Source organism: Hakea prostrata, chromosome 11 (genome assembly GCF_041222555.1).
Source record: "Hakea prostrata isolate BN-2017 chromosome 11, UWA_Hpros_2, whole genome shotgun sequence".
Lineage (NCBI taxonomy): Eukaryota > Viridiplantae > Streptophyta > Magnoliopsida > Proteales > Proteaceae > Hakea > Hakea prostrata.
This window is the reverse complement of record NC_142610.1, coordinates 6950537-6972900: the sequence shown is the minus strand read 5'-3', so window position 1 is coordinate 6972900 and position 22364 is coordinate 6950537. Positions and strand designations below refer to the sequence as shown.

General features: G+C 35.2%; 1 protein-coding gene across 12 annotated transcripts; it reads left to right on the top strand.

The window, feature by feature from the left end:
• The first annotated feature begins 626 nt into the window (after nt 1–626).
• LOC148999821 (alpha/beta-Hydrolases superfamily protein) lies at nt 627–12973 on the top strand. Of its 12 annotated transcripts, none has more exons than XM_089139492.1 (6): nt 627–4595; nt 6996–7371; nt 7444–9228; nt 9655–9799; nt 11695–11807; nt 12073–12968. In XM_089139492.1, exons 1-3 carry the CDS (start codon nt 4469–4471, stop codon nt 7871–7873), a joined length of 933 nt encoding a protein of 310 aa, XP_088995618.1. In that variant the 5' UTR covers nt 627–4468; the 3' UTR covers nt 7874–9228; nt 9655–9799; nt 11695–11807; nt 12073–12968. The 12 variants fall into 12 exon arrangements, with proteins under 12 accessions (XP_088995618.1, XP_088995620.1, XP_088995619.1 ...); XM_089139494.1 differs by having other exon boundaries at nt 7444–8280; nt 9143–9799; nt 12073–12966; XM_089139493.1 differs by having other exon boundaries at nt 7444–8280; nt 9129–9799; nt 12073–12966.
• Nucleotides 12974–22364: the final 9391 nt, after the last annotated feature.

Here is a 22364-nt window from a genome sequence, read left to right as displayed (position 1 = left end):
ATGCCATTATGCACTTAGCATTTTGTTTCAGTTCTGTACATTTAATGCGCATGACTGTTCCATGGAAAAAACAATGACTGTTGGATTGAAATCTAGTCTTTCGACCTAGATTTTGACCTGATTGCTGAACGTGTCTTGCACATTTATGGCGCATGACTGAAACAAGGTCCATGCATTATGCCCCATAGTGCTAACACCATGAAAGCAAATAGAACAAATCGAATTAAAAATACAAAAGCAGAATCATTCGTTTGTGTGGGCCCAGCAGCAATGGAGGCAAGGAGAATCTTCCAACCGAAACCGTCATTTAATGTATTGGCAGGGGCAACCAAATAATTCTACCCAAAAAAAGCATGTATCATGTATGCCATGGACCATAGCTAAAGGTAAAGCCATATTTGCTGTCTCCAGTTTAAGAATTTCTTTGGGAAATTCGCCCGTGCCACCTGCGGAATGTCTTTCTCACCACCGTGTGAATCTCTCTTCTCATTGGTTATGATGCCTCTTAAATTCGATTACTCTTCTTCTCTAGAGCAGTGTTCGATCACCCTCTTCTCTGTCTGTCTTATCATTGCGTCGCTCACGCTCGTCCTCGTAATAATCTCACTCTCTCTGCTAGACAGCCTGTGCAATTTCAGAAAATCTAGCGTTTTCGATCTTCTTTCTCTTGGCATAACGATCATTTGGGTAAATTTTTCGGATAAATCAACTAAAGGTGTGTATCCCTTCTTTGAATCAGAGATTTTTTTTCCTTCGATATACTGCGATTTTCGTTTTTAGAGTGTTTTTACTTGTGTTTTGTTTCTAATTTTCATTACTGGGAGATATTTGCTAAGCTGAATTTAGCGTTTATCTCTGTTCAAGTTTGTACATTGTTGATTGTTGTCATAATCGATGCATTGCCGCTCTTGGGATCTTGAATATTCCATAGTTTCTCTTCGGGAACCCTGCAAATTTTTAAGTATTTCGAGTCATTGGTGTTTTATTAGTCTTTTTTCAATGTATCTGTGTTTGAAAGTTTTTATTTTTTCACTAGAATTGTGGTAGATAAGTTGGTCTTATGTGTTAAAGTTAAGAACTTGTAATTAACTTTGGTGATAGTGCACTTCAAATTATTGAGTTGTTGGGAAATGCTGGAAGTTTCTTTAGTTTAGAGCTGATGAGGATTAACTGGAAAGGGGAGGGTAGAAGCCAAAGGATGGTAAAGCTTGGCTCTACTACTCCTATATTCTGTATGATTCAGAAGCTTTTACTAGATGCAATGCAACCCTTGGTGAGATGCTCAGCTTGGCTAATCGACATTCCTTTGGCTTCATTTTCGGTTGCCTGGGAATCTTTCGTGGGTCTATTCATCGCCCTCTGTTTCCTCTGTTGGGCGAATTATGTTGAGACAGAGATCTTTAGTTGAGAGTTGGGAGATGTATCTGTTTCCACTGTAATATTTCAATATTTGAATTTGTCGGAGTCAGTAAGAACACTTATTTTTGGATGAATAAGAAATTCATTCACCAAAAGGGGGGGGGGGGGATTACAATGAGAAAGCAAAGGGTGCTACCGAAGCCAACAAGGCCCTAACCAAGAAGCGAAGGAAAAAAAAGGAACTAGGCACTAAAGGCTGAGACCAAGGAGCGTAACAAACCCAAGGATCAAAGCTAGTTTTTTCTATTTTTCTTCTTCTTCATCACAGGAAACCTGAGCTCGACAATGAAGTCTTTGTCAAGATGGTGGCGCCCCTTAGTAGATTGGCTACTTCTTCTGTGCCTCAGGTTGGAGAGAAAATAAGGAGTAAGGAAACATAGACAAAGGAAAGAGAAGCTACAGTGGCAGAAGAGCCAGATTGGTAGACAGCCGAGAAAGCAGTTTCCAGCATGAAAACATGCCAAGAATCTGGGATTAGCACAGAAAAGGTACAATCAAGAGAGATCCTTCACGACCTCATTGACTGGAGTAGCGGCAGAAGCAGAAATATTAGATCAGGCAGATTGACCTGAAAAAGTTGTAGGATTGCAATCCGATGCCAGAATGACATAACGATTTGGCTGGTGCCGATTTGACTGTCCAATGGGATCACAGGGGTGAAGGAGGAGGATGCCGCTGGGAAAGATAGCCTGAGATGTGGTTGTCATGCGACTGAGATCTGAGTACTGATAGGAGCTTCACTAGAAGAGTGGAGGACTGTCTCATGAGAGTCTCGGCAATTGAAGCTTGGGGAGGTCTGGGATGCACAAGGGGTTTCTTGGTGGCACAAGAATGGTGACCAAGCATTGGCAGACCAATCAATTGGGAGGTTTCCATTCAGATTTTACCTCTTGACTGAAACTGAACCGAGATGCCTCCTTGATAAAGATAGAAGAAGGAAGAGGAGCCTCAACAGTAATTTCAATGCAAAGTGGGTCCTTCTTCAGGGTTCTTGCGCTGAGAAAAGCGGAGAACCTAATGTGGATCCAACAATGCTCAAGCCGTCAACACACCAATAGTGAAGAGGGAGATTAGGCAGAGAGACCCAGAGGGAAAGGGAAGAATGGTTTTTTCGCAAGTGAAAACCATTTTACAGTGCCACGGATGAAGAAATAATGGTCTCTTGCCTACCATCCATGCACTCCTTCCATAACTCGTCTCTTGTCATCTTCAACAGAAAACCTACAGAGGAAAAATCCATAGTTAAGTAGGAAAACCTCAAGCATACCTGAGCGCTTCCACTGTTTGGACAGAGAAAAGCTTGGACAATGGGGAAGGGAGGTCTTGAGCCAAGGGAACTGTCTACAAGACAGCAGCTCCAGTTGGAAACTTCATTGTCAAGACTTCCAGCTGGGCAGAAAGCTGACTCAGCCATCTTTAATAGCGCATAGGACTAAATGCAGGGGGATCCCAGCTCTGGAGGAATTGGTTAATCTGGAAAAGAGAGAAGTCCGGGGGGAAGGTATGGAAGGGGAAAGAGGAGAGATGGGTTGGTCAGAGGAGGTTTCCGGAAAAAGGTCCGCCATTGCTATACATCTCTTCCGCTAGAGTTCCAAAATTATTCATTGCAGGAAGAACACTTTGTTCTGCCATTCTTGTATTCCCTTTTTTGTTCTTCTTACCTGTATTTTATCATATGCTTGAATTCTAATTCATTCACCTCTTTACTTTTATATATTTCTTCTTACTTTAGGCTTGTGTTTAGTTCTTCGTGATTAGAGAAGGTAATGAGTTGGGTTTCAGTATAGTTGAGTTTGAGAAGTAAATTTGGTTCTCTTTCTAGTTTTAATTTGTTGTAGCTGACTGTGTCTTGATGAATTATATGTTAGAAATTTCTTTGTACACACAAGCGGAATGTTCTTTAATTTACATCATCTTTGAGAACTTGAGCTTCCTTTTTCGCATTGTTGGGTAATTATAATGTGATTATTGATCCTCTTCTGATGACTGCCTCGTGGCAGTTTGGGCGAGGCTAAGATTATGTTTGTTAACATTCAAATGTTAAATTTCAGTCTGATCTGAGTTTCCTCAATTTTTATTCATTCTTCAAGGTATTTATTTTTATTGGAAACAGCATATTCTTTTCTCGACTCTTTTTATAGGAGGCAGCAAGAAACTTGATAACCAAGAGTAACCTAAAAATGTCATTGTTCTTTGGATCGTTGACAAGTAGGAACAGTAACTGTGCACTGCAGAATTAGAGTTTGGGCTGATGGTGTGAAGAGGCCCTTCATTTTGTGTCATGAGATATCTGTTGGATCAAACTCTGCGTTTTGCAAGTTTGAATTTTTGCATCATATCTTATATTTATTAGCCAAGGAAATCCCAACGAGGAAATGAAAAGTTATGTTTTCACCATCTTGCTTTAGTATGAAGTTTAATTTTGGCTGCTTAAATCTAGCAACCCTTTTTGGACACTCTATCAACGTGTTTGATTTCCTTTTCAATATCCATGCATAAGTTCTGATGAATAAAATTTCTTTATGCATAATGTTTGGGGGATTGATTTGAGCGGTTTTATACTTCAGTTCATGCGTCATGTGGTCATGTTTTAGTCAAGACCTCAAGATTTATATTTTTACTGGCATCATAGGATGGTTCTGGATCCAATCGAGTGTGCACTGGAAACAACAGTTCCATACATCTGGTAAATGCACTTCACCTGAATGTTCTGGTAAATACACGCTTAACTAGAGAAGGTTAGGTTTCTGATAGATGTGCTTCAAATTATATTGGGTCCAAAGACACCAAACTCGAATACACTTTTTGGGTGTATTTAAAGGATGTAAAGGCCATAGAGGTCCCATGGTTTTCCAATATCTAATACACTTTCCTTTCTTATTATAACTGCACTTTTATGTTCTATTTAAAGGATATAAGGCTGTAGAGGCTCTCATCATTTCTGATTGAAAAAAGCTTGGCTTTACTCCTGTATTCTGTGTGATTCGGAAGCTTTTATTAGATGCGATGCAACCCTTGGTGAGATGGTTGACCTTTTTTTTAAAAAAAAATGGAGCCGTTGGTGAGATGCTTGACTTGGCTAATGGAATCCATTCTAATTCCAGGTGAGATGCCTGGACCGTGGTTCATATTAATTTTTTTTCTCAGATGCTTCATCTTGTCTACCTTCGAATCTGGTTAGTTTTTTAAGTTTCTATTCTGCTTTTATGCATATGTCTTGCTGGATTTTCAGTTCTTTGTGGTATTAAATCCCTGATTCCAAATCTGATTCCGTATTTAGCAGTTGGATTATGTTTTGAACACAATCACAGTTTTAAACCTTTACCTGTGTGTTGTTTCCTAGAATCCTCCTCTTAGTTGGATTTGTACTTCTATGTAGGGAACGAAATTTCGACAATTTCGCCCGGTTCGCTACCCAGCGAACCGGGCGAACTGGCGAAATATCGCCGATATCTCGGCGATATTTCGCCCCCCATATAGAAATTTCGCCCCCAAATTTTTTTGAATATTTTAACCAATAATTTTGGTAAATTTGATACTTATCCTAATCTGATGTAAATATGTGGTAAATTTGAATTATTTCTAAAAATTATTCCATTTAAATTCTCTTACCTAGTCACATTTAATATATTACCTTATGAGGCCTACATCATTAGGACATAATTGGAACGATTATCAAATCACTCTGAAGATTCTTTTATAAGATTCATTAATAATTTAAATTGTTTCCATAAATTATTTCATGTATACACTCTTCCCTAATCACATTTGGCATGTTGACTTTGATAATTTAAATTATTTCTTAATAAGTATTTCCATTTAAATCTCCTGCCTAGCCACATTTAATGTGTTACATTCTCAGGCCTAAATCATTCAGACATTGTTGGAAAGATTAACTGACGATTCTATTACAAAATATCTTCATAATGTAAATTGTTTCCATAAATTATTTCATGTATATATTCTTCCCTAACCACATTTGGCATGTTGATTTTTGAGAACTAGATCACTAGAATATAGTTGGTAAGATTGCTCATTAATCTTGATGATTTTGCTATAAAAAGTTTTTCTATTTATAAGTTATTCTATATAGATTTTCTTCCAAATTACATTTAATACATTAACTATTGAGTCTTGAATCATTGTGATAAAATTGGTAAGATTGTGATACAATCGCAAAAAAATCGCCTAAAAAGTGCAAGAAATAGTATAAAAAGCACACAAAAAAATAAAAAATAAATTTTTTTCCGAAATATCGCGATATCTCGCGATATATCGCCAGATATCGCCGATTTCTCGGCGATATCTGGTAAATATCGTTTCGCCCCTTGGTTTCGTTTCGCCAGGGGGCGAAACTGGCGAATTTCGCCGATATTTCGGCGCAATTCGCTGAAATTTCTTTCCATGCTTCTATGTTTATTTTGAAATCAATTTGATGTTCTGTTTCAGAATAGTATTCTTATATTATTTCTGATATTCGGTGGTGTTAAATGCTCTTTCAATTGCTAGTTTGACCTCCATGAGATTTGCCTTTGGTATTCATGTATGAAATTCTATTTTTAAGAATCCTATCCTAGTAGCAAACCCTTGTGACTTTAGATCAGATCATTAGATTAGACTGATCTTTTGAATAGAGCTACTCTTGGCAATCCTTTTTATCCCTGGCTAGAGTTTTATCCCACCTGAGTTTTTGATTCTTGTCTATCAATTTTCTCTTGAAAATCTGGTCTCTAAGCCTGTCACTGCAATTCTAGTTTCAGTCATTTATGAACCTTGTAACCTTAGGCTTCTAGCCCTAGGAACCCATCAGTTCGTAGTAGTAACAGTATGAGGGGTGATTCTTTGTACTAAATTCTCCAAATGACGTCCATGGTTTTATTTGGGGAATTTACCTCTTTGATCAGAAATCAATAGTGAATTGATGGAAACATTCTGATTTCTGTTTTTTCACTACTTTCTATTTCAGATGGTTTATGTTTCTCATAAATCAGCCAGCACTTGGCTTGGATAGTTTAACCACTTACTCAGGCTGGTAGCCATTAATGTATGTTTGTTTCAAGCCCATCACATTTCTAGTTTGCAAATTCTAATCTCATTTAGTTTCTTCCACATTCATAATTTCTGGTTTTTCATAGGCTTGCTAGTTTTTGTTATTTTCTAGGCTTGCACACCTCATCCTTATTATTCCTTTACCTCTTAACTAATGCATTCCTAATTGTATCTTTTAAGTTTACAGAACAAAGAATTTAGGGATCCGAAACAGGGATTGGTTTAGCCACTGACAGTCCTGATACAATACCAAGTCAACTCAGTTGGGTCAAAACATTATAGGTTCCCCCCCGTCTACTTAGGTTAGGAAATGTATCTTTATTAATTATCCTTTGTCTTATTTCCAAAAGGTTTCTAAATTAAGGACACAGGACGTTCTTCTAAAATAATTTGAAAGTGCCTTAACATACATATTTTTCAAGTATAAATGTAAAATGAAATTATTTATCTTATTGACAAGAATCAGTAAGGGAATGTATTGTTTATAATTATTCTTTGTCTTACCTTTTTTCTTCTGTTGACTAAAGTATCAGATATGGCGAATCTGTTGGAGGTTCTGAACGTGAGAATGATTGGAAATGGAGACAAGATTGTAGTCTTCGCCCATGGGTTGGGCACAGACCAGTCAGCATGGAGAAGCATCACTCCCTACTTCACTGCTCAATACAGAGTTGTGCTCTATGACCTCATCTTTGCAGGGAGTGTCAACCCTGATTACTTTGACTTCCAACGCTATTCCTCTCTCGAGCCTTACGCTGAAGACTTACTCCTCATCCTTGATGCTCTTCACATTGAGAGGTGCTATTATGTTGGCCATTCCATCTCTGCAATGATCGGAATCCTTGCCTCGATCCGCCGCCCTGAACTGTTCACCAAACTTATTCTTATCAACGCTTCTCCCAGGTGAGTACATTAGAAATACATACTATTATCTTTTTCTTCTGTCCAGTTAAAATACAAATTGAGAATTTGCAGGTTCTTGAACGACAGAGATTATCATGGAGGATTCGAAAGGGAAGACATAGAGAGGGTTTTTACGGCTATGGGAGAAAATTACGAAGCTTGGGTTAGAGATTTTGCACCTATAGCAGTGGGGGCTGATGTGCCAACGGCGGTGAGAGAATTCTCAAGAACATTGTTCAACGTGAGGCCTGACATATCTTTGTATGTTTCGAGGATAGTGTTTGATAGTGATCTGAGGGGTGTTTTAAGGGAGGTTAGTGTACCTTGCTGCATAATCCAAAGTGCTAACGATGCATCAGTGCCAGTATCGGTGGCCATGTACTTGAGGAACCACCTTGGAGGTCGGAGCACGGTAAGGATATTGCCAACTGAGGGACATTTGCCGCACTTGAGTGCTCCTAACTTGGTGGTTCAATATCTCCGGCGAGTTCTTTTGCGGTAACAGCCAGTGGCAGATGCTGAACCAGCAAGTTAGGCGGACTCAAGTGCGGCAAATGCCCCTCAGTTAGCAATATCTTTACTGTGCTCCGGCCTCCAAGGTGGTTCTTCAAGTACGTGGCCACTGATACCAACACCGATAAATCCTTAGCACTTCTAATTATGCAGCAAGGTTAGTGTTCCCCTAAAACACTCCTTAGATCACTTTTGAACAGTGTCTGTCAAGCCTCATGTTGAATAAAGTCCTCGAGAATTCTCTCATCGCCGGGGGCACATCGGCCCCACCGCCATAGGTGTGAACCCACTAGCCCATGCTCCGAATTATCTTCCATAACTGTCAGTCCAAGGAGATTTATGCAAACCAGCTGCATATTCTTCCTGATGATCCAAAAACAGAGAAGAGATCAATTGGTTAGTATCATCACCATTGTTTACTTCTTACGTTATAGCATATTGATTGGGAGGAGACAAAAAATGAATTCCATTTTTTTATTTTAAATAGTTTATGAAACTAAGCACTGGAACTTTTAAAAGTAATTTAAAGGAAGCACCCACAACTGGCAAGCCAAGTTGAAAATTGACATGTTGAGCTTAAGTTCTATTGAGCATGTGACTTTTTCCCTACCTTTCTGCTGATTGGTAGATAATGCTTAGCATGAAGTGTTGAGCTAATTTAGTGATATAAGGTGTATGGTACAGTCGCTACCAGAAATACTCATTAAAAAGAGAGCAGTTAATGTTCTCTCTCTAACAGCATTGTTCAATACATAAGAGCCAGAAATGGCCTCTGGACAGAACAGAAGTAGTTAGTTCTTTAAAAGATGTATCTTGGTCAGCCTTTTACAGCTTTACCAGGGACATGGCTGCTGGCAGATGATATATGAACATGAATCTCCCCCCCCCCCCCCCCCCAAAAAAAAAAAAAAAGCTTTTCTATATACTGGATATTAGTAAGACACTTCACAAGAACTCACACAAAATAAAAAAAATAAAGATAATGGTGAGTTATATGGTGGATTCATTGATCTGGTCCATTGTGGTTGCATTATCACAATAAATATTATGGTAATGCAATGATCTATAGTTGACCTCGATTGACATTTTTTGCTGCAATGATACAACCATAGTTGTAAGAAGTACGTGACCGAAAGTCGGTGGATGGGGTGTGATTGCCCAGACGAATTAACATTGCAGAAAGTAGTCTCAGATCTAGATCTTTTTTGTCTAAGCTTTTTGTCTGTCTGAATTGATGATGGAAGGGTGACATGGACAGAGAGGATGAAACAGTTGAATGCAAAGGATGGAACGAAATCAGTCCAGTTAGAATTGGTTGAAGTAGAATCAGTCCTTTTTCAAAAGGTGTGATTCCTTTTCTAGGGGCCATTTTGGTAACTATTCTCATTCTCAATTTTTGGTATTTTTCATCATTTTAAAGTGATTGGCGTCTATTTTCAATCTTATTTTTATTTGAAAGAATAGAAAAATCCTCAATATCCATAATAGACTTTTTGTCTATTTTGGATTATGGGTGAGAAATTCATTCTCCTCATTTATGGGCTGGCCCACTTAATATCCAGGTTAAGGTGAGGTTAAAATGGTCAATGCACATTCTTTTTTTTGAAAACCATATTTTTTTTCTTCCTTTCCTTCATTTTCTCTCGATCTTACCGAATGAGAAACCCTTTGGTCTCTCATTTGATTTCAATCACTTTCGTCTTTGTGATTTGGCTTTGATTGCAGAAGCTAATGAATATGCCTAACATCGGTTTCTCCTTTGGCCTGAAGTCGTAGATAATCTTGGTGACTCCTTCAAGGTGGCTTGAAATCGTAGATAATCTCTGATGACTCCTCCAGGTGGCTTGAAATCATACATAATCTCGATGACTCCTCCAGGTGGCTTGAAATCATAGATAATCTCGTCTTTCATCAGGTTAGAATAGGTTGAACTGAGTGCTCTGTTTCATTGATTTCACTTTCGTCTTTGTTCTATTTGTTTCTAATTTTATTTAGGGTCTCAGATTTCTAACTTCTGAGTCAGTTCTGAATTCTGATAATTGGAATTATTGGAAATTACTAGGCTCTAATTGCTGGTTGCTGTAACCGTTTGATCTGTCATCGTGGCCCTCAAATCTTGCTGTAGTTGTATCGGCTTTGACCACTGATTAATTGTTTGCTTTCTCTGTGGTATTGAATTTAGGAGTTGGGATTATTCTGGGTTCATTTGGATGCTGCTCTTCAACCTTTGGAATGTAACTAAAATTGTTGAGTCAAATCTTTGCATAAATCTTCGTGGAGAATTGTATACTAGCACATACGAGGTTGTGCTCTTTAGGATTTTGTTTTCATTAATGCCATAAATTGAGCTACAAGAGAAGGATTCCCTGTTTGAAGGTGGGAATATCTGTAGTTCATATGATGAGTTGTTGCATTCTTCTTCTTGGGGACTAATGAACCGAAGCTTGAAAATGTATCTTGTAAACCTGGACTGACGGAGTACCTTTGCTTCTTATGATTTTTTATTCTCTGGATTGCTTTGATGACTTTTGATTCACCGGACCTTCTTCTACTAACTAAAGTTACTTAGGGTCATTCGGCATCATCCCAGAATCTCCTCTACTTGTTTTGAAAATATATTAAAGTTGAGAAAGAAGCTGCAAGTGCAGCAGCCTGGTTAAAGAGAAGGGTACTTAAATTACTTCCCTTTTCCATGTTTTGTCTTATTGGTATCAGTTTTGTTCTGACCACCAATAAGAATGTGATGAATCAGCATTGGAAATCCATCTGAATGAGTTTGGCAAGGGATTTTCCTTAGAAAAGCAACATGAGTGCAAATAAATCAAATGTATATATGTACACACAGAATGAGATCACTTCACAGCTGAAATGCCTTGGGAAATTCTCTTACCAAGATGTCAATATCTTGCAAACAATCATTCTTTGGTTTGATTGACTTAGATTTTCCAGACTTTTTTTAATAATACTATAGATGATCTTTCACAGTCCACACCTTTGAATCTTTGAAAGTTATTCCTCAATGCAGCAGATGAATTTATTGGTGTGTATGTGTTACTCTTTATCTAAGAACCAACGTTACGGGAGAATGAAATAGGGGAGGGAAGGTTTAAGAGAACAAGTGCGACAAGAACAGGGGTAGTAGAGAAATACTGTCTTCATGATATGATCCCTGCAGTATGGTCCTCGTATAGTCTGAGAATCCGTTACAATCTGCTTCTAGAACTTCCCATCACATCCTATGCCTAGAATACCTTGATCTCCCTACGTAATCCCCTGATATGGTTCATTACTTCCCCCTTGTGTTTTTTATGAAGTCTTTTAGAATGGTGGGAGTTCTTCTAGTTTGTGAAGATCGTCTGGGGTGGTTTGCCACATCAGATGCCAGCTCTTACTGTGGGTCCCCAGATGTAACAATATGGCACTGAGATGGCAGCACTTTGGAGATCAATCATTGAGTTTTGGTTCCAGCCATCAAAATGATGCCCACAACCCAACGAATATGAGATTGATCCTGATCTACTCAAAACTTTCTTTATTTGTTCTTTACTTCTTTGATTTTGATGTTGATTAACCTTATACCGTACTAAATTGTTTCATCTTAATAGTTCTCTCTCACTAGTCTCTTTACAAATCAAGAGGTTTTCTCTGTTGGCTGTAAGAGTTAGGAGTCTTTTGAGTCTTGCTTAGTCTAACTTTTTGTTCGGCTCCAACTTCTAGTTCTATATTTTGGTTGTTCTGGAATGCTTTGAAACAAGAATTGATGCTATTATGGCGCACAATGGTACGTATTAATTTGAATATTTGGTTTAGTGCAGCAGAGGGCAAGAGATTCGTGTAGCTTCTCAACTCTTCTCTTTGATGGATGCCAACAAGCCATTTTATACATCTTCTTTGCACTTTGTTGTCGTGGCATCAACAAACAGGTTGGTTAAAATAATTTTAAAAGTAAATGGATCCATTTTGTGAATTGTTTGCAAGCTTCTTGTTATTTCTGTTATGTTAGCATCTATGAGTTCAGAACATTGTTCCGTCTGGGGTTGTACTGCTTCTTTTTTTCTCCTGGCTTGTTGGATGCGGATGAGACCTTCTCTACATCTCTTCTGCAAATTTTATTGTTTTGTTTTAATATGATATTTTTTAATTATCGTATGTTAATTTATTGAGTTTATCATGTTATTTTCATTATAGGTGTTTGTAGTGTTCTTGGTGCACTTGGCAACTTGGCAACTATCACAGGAACAGGTATCGACCTAGCTAGGAGTCTTGGAGCAGCAATCATCCACAACAGAAACAAGGCCTCGGATGACATGTGGATCTTTTGGTGTACTTGGCAACCATTCCCAGCTGCTCTTGCTGCTATTTACGACTAGATCATCACCAAGGCCATGGCATTCAAGTCTAGGGCTTAATTAGAGTCTTGCCCATCTTCATTTTTTTTCAATCAAGAGAAATGAATCTCATCTCTGCTGCTAATAGCTTCTTTTTTCTCTTGGGAAGTTTCTCTCATGGTGTTTGGAGTTGTAGTTTCTCTGTTTTTTACGTTAAAAATTATTATGTCAACCTTAAGTGTGGGAAGGGTTGCCTTCTTAATTTGGTATGCAGTTTGTGCAGTCTTCTTTGGATTTGACATGGTAAATTCATTTTTCTTATCTTTTTAGTGGGGATTTATGTTTATGTATTGAGACCGAAGAAAAAGGAAGAATAATATGAGGAAAATGCTTGCAATTAAGTGATCTTACTTCTGTTATTTTTATTTTCTTTTTATTTTATTTATTGAATGAAACTTTGGACAATAAAAAAAAATTATTTATAGGAATTTATTTGAAACCTAAATAATATATATTTTTTAAATGAAAGTAATTTATTTGGCGACATTGGAACATCTCTTGTATGTAAGGTTGTCAATCGGTATGGTTTTCGGTAATTCGGTATTGTTTCGGTCTGGTACTAATTTTGAATACTGAAAATCAAAAGTGCACCGTATTGCATTTACACTGTATGGTACGGTTTTATTATTTGAAAAAATGGTTCGATATGGTTTTTGTATTAAATCGGTGTGGAAAAATGGTTTAAACACGTTATCTAGTGCGGTACAATTTTAGTATGAACTAATCCATGCTAGTTTTGTTATTAGTTCATTAAGATCATAATGAGATTGCGATCAAATAATCGATAGAACATGATATTAACAAATATAAAGCAAGTAAATCTAAGAAGAGGAGTGAACGATGAAATGAAAAACTGAAACAGGGAATTAGGGATATGGTAGAGGTAAAGTGTTTTAATTGTAAAATTACATTTATATTCATTAATTTGGTACGGTACCACACCGAAGGAATTCAGTTTTAGTACATACCATACCGAATTTTGAACGGTGGGGTACGGTGTGGTTTTAGATGGTGCGATTTGATACGGTTAAACGGTTTCGATACGCAATTGATACCCTTGTATGTGTTTGCAAACTCTCTTTCAAATAGAATCCCAACTTGTGAGAACATCATAGGGGTTTTGTTACTCAGCATCTTAGAATTTTTTTTTTAAATAACCAAAAAAGAATTCTTGTATTCGTACAAGCATGATGGAGAATGAGAATTGATATCAAAAGAGTCTCAATGGACTGGTTTCTTTTCAGTTTTTGTATTTAACGGTTGTCATCTTTTCCATTTATTGAACATTTGATGGTCGATCACACAGACTAAGGGGTCAAACAAGGGCCAATCAATTGGACTGGTTGACCGATCTAGGTTGACCGCCCATCCCCAGTTCCCTAGTTTCGGGGTAATCTCAAGAATTTGGGTTTAAAACCCTATTTTTTTGACTTTACTCACTCCAATATGCATTTTCTAATATTAGAGTGGGGCTGAGACTTGGAGTGGAGGAGAAACCAAGAAGAATCTCGGATTCCATCCACATGAAGACGTGTCGAGACTCGGATCATTGCGGAATCATTTAGAAATGTGAGTGTTCTTCAACCTCTCTTCTCTAAACCCATGTTTATGATGTTTTCTTCATAATAAATGATAGATTTCGATATTTGGGGTATAATGGATACATTGAATGCTTGCAATTAGTTCTATTCATGTTTTCCTTTAGTTTGGAAGTTGTTTGTGCAATTCATTGTGAATGATTTGCATTTTGCCTCTCAAAGACACCTGCAAGCACTAGCGAGAGCTAAATTTGGGGCTTTTCAATTGTAACCAAATTGGGACGAATTGCTAAAACTTTTAGGACCCTATTCTATTAATTAGAAATTTCCAAAGTCTTGTTTCGATTCGACTTTGAATCGGAGGTGAAATAAGGATTTTTGCCAAAACTAGGTTGAGAACGGCGAGTTTGAGGCCATTTAACAGATTGGGTTATGGAAGTATGATTATGGACCTCTTTTGAAACCCAATTGGTTCCCAAATTAATATCTACTATTTTTCTTATGTGATTACAACTATCTTGAGAATAATCATCGACTATTAAGTGTGAAATTTGGGACTTTGGAGAACGAAATCCAAATCGAAAGGTGAGGAATAGACTAACCATGTCTTATATGTTTTAATATCATTATTAAAATTTCATTGATGATATATTGCTTTATTTTTTATATCTATTATTATGTGATTGTGTGTGACTTTGCGCAAACGAAAGGTAAGAATATGTCAATGATTGTTGTTCTTTCTTTTCGAATCTTATATTGGTGATATGAGAATGAATGAAAATGAATGAGAATGAATGATATTGGTTGAGATTGATTCTCTTATTCTATTTTACCAACTAGGGTTGTGGGTCCTCCCATTACCCTAGTGACCCTATATGGATGCATCTAGTTCTAGATACACACTTGCTAAGTGTCTAGAAGTGTTGGGTTAGATATCCCTATGAGTGCCTACTACCCTTCCAGTAGGGGTATTGAAGCCGGTTGAAGTCATACACATACATTGATTGGGTGATTTTATAAATGGTATTGGGTGGTTTCTCCTTGCATTCCTAGATATAATGGAGGTGAGATTTGCAAATCTGTTAACCATTGAGACACAAAGTCCAACACTCGCACAGGTTTAGGGTCTACCTGTTGAAAAATAACCTCATTACGTAATAGCCAAATTCCATAACAAATAATCATCATAACCAAAAACATCCATCGTAACATAGGTTTATCCAGGTTTGAGGATTTGAACTTTGATCTCCTACTTGGAAAAGCTGGTTTTTTACCAAATGAGCCACCCCTTGGGTTTTTTTTAATGATTTGGTTTCATTCTATTGAGTAATGATATGAATCAATTTCGCGTTGGAGTTTTTTTTAGGTCATCTTAGGCCAATCATAAGGACAGGGACTCACATGCACAGAGGATGGGAAGAAGGGGAAGGGGAGGAGAAGGTGTGGAAGGACTGAGAACCCAAAGCCTCCTTAGACTTACTTACTACCTCTACCTATGAGGTTGCAACCAATGTACTAGAAGGACATCCACATCTCGGCTGTTGGGTCTAATCACAATTCTATTTTGATCCATTGGTCAACATGTTTTAGACCATTCAGAAGTAGCAGCTAGACTATTTGTTGAAGTATGAATAATAATGGGAAAATTACATGATTAACTACTTTTAGGTTTCCTTTTACAAAAGTAACCATTCAATGTTTCACTTAACAAAAATAGCTAAAATTAAGTTTGCATTTACAAAACTAGCCAAAATAGTGATTTTTCATCCATTTGGACATTTTTAACCCGTAAAAACTAAGCAAAATAAAGAGTGAAAATTACTATTTTGTCCAAAAGGAAAAAAGTCACTAATTTTTCATACCCTTTGGACATTTTCATCCCATTTTGGTATAATCAATTTTAGGAGTAACAATGTCCAAAGGAATGAAAAACCACTATTTTGGTTAGTTTTGTAAAGACAAACACAATTTTAGCTAGTTATGTTAAGTGAAACATTGAGTGGTGATTTTTGTAAAGAGAAACCCAAAGTAGCTAATCACGTAATTTTTCCCATAATAATCAACACTTTAAAAAGAACTTTATTATATATAAAGTATGAGAACAGCAATTACAAATTTATCCACTGCACCCTCCATTAATTAGTTACAAAATAAATGCTTAGTATTGGCAAGCATTCCATAATCCATAAGGTTTCCTTCGTATCATCTTCAATTCTTTTTGGCTTGTTGAAGGAGGCGTTGGGCGCGGTTGCAACACAAAGGGTCATGAAAACAACAATAAGGCGTAAATGCCTCTCCAATGGTCGTAGCTACCATGACAAAAAAAATGATCATCACCATTAGTTTCAAAAGAAACCTTGCAATACCAGCTTCCATGGCCATATCACTGTTTGATTGTTCTTCTTTCTCTTTTGGGCAAAAAAACTTGATCTGAATCCGGATAGTCTTCTGGGTTACAATTTATAGAAGAAAAAGTAGTAGAGATAAGCCAGTGAGAAAGAGAGGTAGAGAGATCATACAAACAAAACTAACCGTATACACTTTGTATATATATAGGATACTTGATTTCATGACTTTACTACTCTTTTTCTATTTTTAGATTGAAGGTTGAAGCTGGTAAAGTCTCTATGTTGAGTTTCCTGTATTGAGGTAAGAAATAGTTTCTTCTGTTTTTATATATTTTATACATTTTCAATGTTTTTCACAGTTTAGGGTTGTGATGAAATCATGTAATGTCATGTAGGAAAAAACGGTTTTATAACCAAAAAATGAAAAACTAAAAAAGAAGAAGCAGAAGAAGAATGGAACGGGGAAAAAACTTTGAGTTTTTAGGGTTTGAAAATAAGAGGTGATGTTTTGATGTCTAAAGACAAGAATGCTCCCATTGGAAAATGGTGTATTTCCGCCTTTTCTAGAAAGCATTATTTTCTTGTGAGAAACACCAACTTAAAAGTTGGCTCAAAACTATGCCAATTTGTTGATTCATTTTAAAAATAAAATAGAAAGACCACAAGAGAGACTGGATTACATATACATGATTTGAGCTGTTTCTTTTCAAAAAACGGAAGAAAAAACACAAGAAACAAAAACGTACTTTACCATAGAACCCCTTATCAACTACATTTAATTACAAACGAGTTTAAAAAAAAAATTAAACAATAAAATAGTGGGAACACACCCATCTTTACCCCTCCTAAGTAGGGCCACTTCATGAATGCATGTCAAATATTCAAATGGTTCCATGCCACTAAGAAACTAGACATTTTTTTTTGATAAGAAAGAAAAGATTTATATTACTTTGCGTAGCAAATACAAAGACTAGTAGTGTCTAATACAATCAATCCCATCTTGTGTTCTACAAAGGAATTAGATGCCAGATAGACAAACCATTGTTGGAGTGTGGGGACTAAACTTGTTGAACTTAATATCTTTAATATAAGTAGTTAGTTGTACAAAAAACATGACAAAGATTAATGGCCAAAAACCACGTGCATAAGCACTTGAAATTTTGCTAGTAAAATTAATTAAATATTGTTATAAAATAAAGAGAGAATATAGAATACAAAGAAGAAAGACAAGATCAGTTCAACTCTTTTATTGAGTTAGTCATTACATATTTATAATGGATTCTCATAGATAATTTTGATATGGAATGATAGATTGCCACTCAAGATAGAAGGTGCATAGAATGGAAATATTGACTGCCAATATTGTTTAATGAGATGGTTGTGATCTTCACCAATGTTGCATCCTGAGATAGTTGAGATCTTCAATTGGAAGTATAATCTATTTATGGGTGATGGACATCCACAATCCCCCTTGAATGTCCATCAATAGATAATGTATCTCGTTAAAATCTTACTAAGTAAAAACCCTATGGGAAGAAATCTTAGTGAAGGAAAAAGAGTATACATATCTAAATAATATGTTTTGGTAACTGCCTCGTTAAAAACCTTATCAGGAAAACCCAGTGGGACAAAACCTTGGTGAAGGGAAAAAGAGTGCAACACGTATTTTACTCCCCCTAATGATAATATCATTGAATATCTTTGAGTACGCACATTCCAATATCATATACCAGCTTCTCAAACTTTGAAATAAGCAATACCTTAGTAAATAAACTTGTCAAGTTATCACTTGAACGAATTTAATGAACATAGATTTCACCATTTCATTGAAGATCATGATTGAAGAAGAATTTCGGTGAAATATGTTTCGTTCTATCTCCTTTGATGTATCATTTCTTCAATTGAGCTATGCATGTTGCATTATCTTCATATAATATTGTTGAAACTCCTTCTTTTAGTAGAAGATCGCATGCTTTCTGAATTGTTGTATCATTGATCTTAACCAAATATATTGTCGACTTACTTCATAAATCACTATTATTTCTGCATGATTTAAATTTCACCATTTCATTGAAGATCATGATTGAAGAAGAATTTCGGTAAAATATGTTTCGTTCTATCTCCTTTGATGTATCATTTCTTCAATTGAGCTAGCATGTTGCATTATCTTCATATAATATTGTGAAGCTCGCTTTTTTTTTGGGAGGTCGCCTGGTTTTTGTTGTTGTTCATTGATCTTAACCAAATATATTAACTTCAAATCATTTTTGTTTTGGTTTTTTTTGAATGCCAAAAAATAGCTAACATTCACTTGAAAATAAATAGCCTGTCTAAGATCTAGTTTTATGTAGATTAGATAAATATCCTGCATCTGCAAAACTAGTAAGTTGATATCCACATTCATAAAATAATATCATGTCAATAATTCCTCGAAAGTACTGAAATATATGTTTAATATCATTCCAGTGTCTTCGTGTTGAAGAAGAACTAAATCTTGCTAATAAACTTACAGAAAATGCTATATCTGATCTTATATTATTAGCAAAATATATTAATGCCCCAATTGCACTAAGTATGGTACTTCATGACCAATAAATTCTCCACTGTTTTCTTGTGGTCGAAATGAATCTTTCTTTATATTGAGCGATCTCACAACCATTGGAGTACTCAATGGATGTACTTTATCTATGAAAAATCCTTTCCAAGTATTATCTATATAAGTTGATTGATGAACGAATATTTCATTCGTCAAATGCTCAATTTACAAATCAAGACAAAATATTGTCTTTTCAAGATTTTCATTTCAACTTTCTTCGAATAATCTATTGCTTTTGAAAACTCTTCAAGAGTTCCGATGATATCAACATATACGCTTATTATAACAAAGTTAGATCCATATCATTTAATAAAAGCACAATAATAAATTAGATCATTTATTATTCATTTAGTAAATATCCACTAAGGAGATTATACCATATATACCTTGATTATCTTTGAAGTCTTTGTTGAATAAACTTCCTAGGAATTTTTATGCGCTTCAGGCATTTTGAATCTTTTAGGGATTTTCATATAAATTTCACACTCGAATGAGCCATATAAATAGGTTGTAATAATATCCAATAGACGCATGTCAAAATTTTCATATACTGCCAGATTAATAAGATATCTGAAGGTGATTACATCCACCACAAAAGAACATGTTTCCATGTAATCAATGCCAAACCTCTATAAAAATTCTTGTGCCATAATTCATGCTTTATATATCACAATTTCATTTTTTTTCTCATTCATTTTTCGCACGAAAACTCATTTGTACCCCCACTGGCTTTATACCTTAAGATATTGAACTATTGGTCCAAAAACTTTATTTTTTCAAGCGAATTCAATATTGCTTGAATTGCGTCTTTACATTGGCCAATCATTTCTTCAATTACATTCATCAACAAATTTGTGTTAAAGATCCTCGTCTTGTTGCATTATTTCAATAATAACATAATATGCAAAAATGTTGTCAACAACTTTATATTTTCGGTTCCATCTTTTTCCTGCAATGACATAATTAATCAAGATCTCTTCATTATTTTCAGGTACCTGAACCTCTTCTTGGGTTTCATAGAAAGTTTTGTCTTTAGGATTTTCATGATCAATTGTCTCCATTTTATGACCATCTCTTGATCATTTGCTCCTTTCATTTTTCTAGGATTTTATCCTTAGAACCGATTGGTCTTCCACATTTTAAACGTGATTTAATTTCATCTTCACTCATAGATTGTCTTGCTGGGACATCAATCATATGGAGCATTTGTAGTTGAAATATGAGATTTAGTAACTTTTAGCAAATCTGGCAATTGATTCATAATATTTTGTAAATGCATTATCTTTTGGCATTATCTTTTGAACTTTAAGTTCATATTGTTCAATGCGAGGATCTAATGAGATAATGATAATGCATTACAATCAATCTCTTTTTTCAACTGTTTATTCTTTCCCCCTCATGTTGGAAAAACTAATTCATCAAAATAATACTCAGCAAGTATTGCATTAAATAAATCTCCTATAATTGGCAATATATTGAATTATATAAGGAGATTCATATCCAACATATATTCCCAACTTTATTTTGGGATTCATCTTTGTGCGTTGTGGTGGAGCAATTGGAACGTAAGCCGCACATCAAAAAATTTTAAGATAAGAAATATTTGGCTTCTGACCATAAGCCAATTGTAAAAGGGAGAATTTATGACAATTTTTTGGCCTGATGCGTACGAATGATGCTTTGTTCTCATAAACAACGGTTTATCTATTAACTGGAGACATTGAATAAATAATTTTGCCAAACCATTTTAGATATAAACATGAGCAACAAGCTATTCAACTGTGATCTCAGTTGTTATACAATAATCATAAAGCTTGAGATGTAAATTCACCAACATTTTCAAGACAAACTGTCTTTATTTTATAATCCATAAATTGTGATCTTAATCAAATTATTTTTAGCAACAACTCGCAAATACCAAATTGCGAATTCAATGAACACACATGTGACCATTTTATAGATGCATTTACTAAAATCATATATTATCTTAATGGTCCACATGATGGGTGAATGGACCCATATATTTCACCCTGTATACGTTTCAAAAACGCAGAATGTTCAATCTCAACTTTATTTGGTGAATATCTAATAATAGATTTCTTTTGAGAACAAGTAGCACAAGAAAATCCACTTAATTGAAGAATCTTCTGGTTCTTCAATAGATGACAAGTGAATTTTCAATAAATTTATTTTAGCATCATATTTGATCCGGGATGGTCCAACCGGTCATGTCAAATAATAAAATTATCGGAACCAAGCATGTGTTTCAACCATGCGAATATTCATGTAGTACAAATTGGGAGGAAATATCTAACACTTTTATAGTGATGTATATATATATTTACTTTTACCATTATTTGTAGTCTCAATTTGATAATCATTTTGGTAAATAGCTTCGAAACTTAATAAGTTTATTTGAGACTTACTACAAAATAATGAATTATCTATAGCCAATTTCATTTCCCAGATAATAATAGATTAGCTCTTCAGGAGCTTTCAATCAATGTTGTACTACCGATTATTATATGAACATTGGCTTCCGCATTATCAAATAAGAGAAATAGATATATAGGCAAAATTTTTTAAGTATTATGATTTTGGAAAATCCAATTTATCTCCACGTTATTTTTATTTCTTTAATTAAAGCTTGACAGAGCTTAACGAAATATTGTAGATTACAATAGATATATGCCTAATGGCTTTCACACTACATCGATAAAAAATATTATCTTCACTCCTTGAAGAGTTATATTGAGAATCCTTATCATTCTCTTATTTATTTCCATCACAATGACGATAATTATTCTGTATTTTGCCTTGTCCTCTTCCACAGTCATGAACATAATTATAACTTTACATTTTTTCAAGCATATCATGAATTGCTACATTCACTTTAGGGAATGGAACAGTACTAATAAGACGAGCTTCATGACTTTTCATTAATAGTCCATTATTTTACTCAACCATAAATAGGCATTATATTATTCAGAGTATTTCTTAAATCTCCTTTTACAATATTGCTATTGTAACAACAAATCTGAAGTTTGAAAATTTGCTGGCATATTATCATCAATAATATTTTCTCCATATAATTTCAATAGAGAATTAATTTCAAAAACTACAGAACTATATTTATTTATAGTTTTAAATCTTGCAACTTCATGTGCATTTGCAGAACTGTATTCATTTATAGTTTCAAATCTTACAATCATGTACATCTGCAGAACTGTACTAATTTACAGTTTCAAATCTTGCAACTTCAAGTGCATCTGTAGAATTGAACTCATTTACAGTTTCAAATCTTGCAACTTCAGGTGCATTTAACAATATTTATGATGCAAAGCTAGCAACCACTATATAAAATAAATAAAACCATTATATTTAGATTGTTTAATGACAAACTACAATTGTTAAAGCAACCTAATATATTATTTGATTCTTATATTCAATAAAATACATACTTTTTTTTTTTAATATTTATTTATTTATTTATTTTTATCACGATGCACTTACATTTTAAGATGGAGAAGGTAAACTCCATTGTTTACAAAAACGCACGAGGATGTCGATCATTATTTTCAGTTTGGAATAGAAAACACAATGATACATA

What these genes read in the sequence shown, in the direction of transcription:
- LOC148999821 (XM_089139491.1), top strand. Translation starts at nt 4,469, where the DNA reads ATGGAGCCGTTGGTGAGATGCTTGACTTGGCTAATGGAATCCATTCTA. An exon ending in CTTGTCTACCTTCGAATCTG is followed by an intron (nt 4,596 to 6,995) that starts GTTAGTTTTTTA and finishes TGTTGACTAAAG; the next exon opens with TATCAGATATGGCGAATCTG. An exon ending in CTTATCAACGCTTCTCCCAG is followed by an intron (nt 7,372 to 7,443) that starts GTGAGTACATTA and finishes GAGAATTTGCAG; the next exon opens with GTTCTTGAACGACAGAGATT.